This window comes from Egretta garzetta, unplaced genomic scaffold, assembly GCF_000687185.1.
Source record: "Egretta garzetta isolate BGI_Z169 unplaced genomic scaffold, ASM68718v1 scaffold866, whole genome shotgun sequence".
Taxonomy (NCBI): Eukaryota; Metazoa; Chordata; class Aves; order Pelecaniformes; family Ardeidae; genus Egretta; species Egretta garzetta.
In genome coordinates, this window is record NW_009259990.1 from 22,094 (window position 1) to 23,161 (window position 1,068).

At 57.3% G+C, this 1,068-nt stretch overlaps 1 protein-coding gene across 1 annotated transcript in view; it reads right to left on the reverse strand.

Moving 5' to 3' along the window:
* The window catches only part of LOC104127861 (trypsin-like), a 10,051-nt gene extending 9,178 nt beyond the window's left edge, over positions 1–873 (reverse strand). Inside the window, exon 1 of the mRNA XM_009640567.1 lies at positions 611–873. Coding sequence (XP_009638862.1) covers positions 611–873 — 263 coding nt within the window. The remainder of the gene's footprint in view (positions 1–610) is intronic.
* Positions 874–1,068: the final 195 nt, after the last annotated feature.

Sequence of the window (1,068 nt, forward strand, 5' to 3'; positions counted from 1 at the left end):
TGGACGTGCTCGTTGGCCAATCGGCTTTGGAGACCTGGACGTGCTCGTTGGCCAATTGGCTTTGGAGATCCAGACGTGCTCATTGGCCAGTCGGCTTTGGTGATCTGGACATGCTCATTGACCAATCAGCTTTGGAGACCCGGACATGCTCATTGGCCAATCGGCTTTGGAGACCCGGATGTGCTCGTTGGCCAATTGGCTTTGGAGATCCAGACGTGCTCATTGGCCAATTGGCTTTGGAGACCTGCACGTGCTCATTGGCCAATTGGCTTTGGAGATCCAGATGTGCTCATTGGCCAATCGACTTTGGAGACCTGGATGTGCTCATTGGCCAATTGGCTTTGGAGATCCAGACATGCTCATTGGCCAGTTGGCTTTGGTGATCTGGACATGCTTGTTGGCCAATCAGCTTTGGAGACCTGGGCGTGCTTGTTGGCCAACCAAATGATGACGTCGGCATGTGCTGATTGGCTGGCCAGCTGTGGAGAGGAGCTGATTGGCCGGTCAGGCTTTGGGGGCTGGAGCAGGAGGCCCAGGCTGGGGCTCGTGGTTCTCCAGCACCTTCGTGGTGCCTCCACATGACATGGACACTCAGACGGGACAGCACAACCTCCAGCCGGCCATGACACGCAGCCACCCGGCCGTGATGTCACTCGTGTCCACAGGTCCACACCACACGTCCACGCGGCCATGACACACGGCCATGATGTCACCTGTGTCCGCAGGTCCACAACCCATCTGCACGTCCGTGACATGCGTCCATGTGTCCATGATGCGTGTCCACATGGCCGTGATGTCACCTGTGTCCACAGGTCCACACCACCCATCTGCATGTCCACACCACACGTCCACATGGCCATGGCACATGGCCATGATGTCACCCGTGTCCACGGGTCCATAACATGTCTGCATGTCCATGACAAACGTCCACGACACACGTCCACACGTCCATGACATGCGTCCACATGGCCGTGATGTCACCTGTGTCCACAGGTTCACAAGATGTCCACACCATGCTTCCACACCACACGTCCACGTGTCCATGACGCATGTCCCCATGTCCACCCC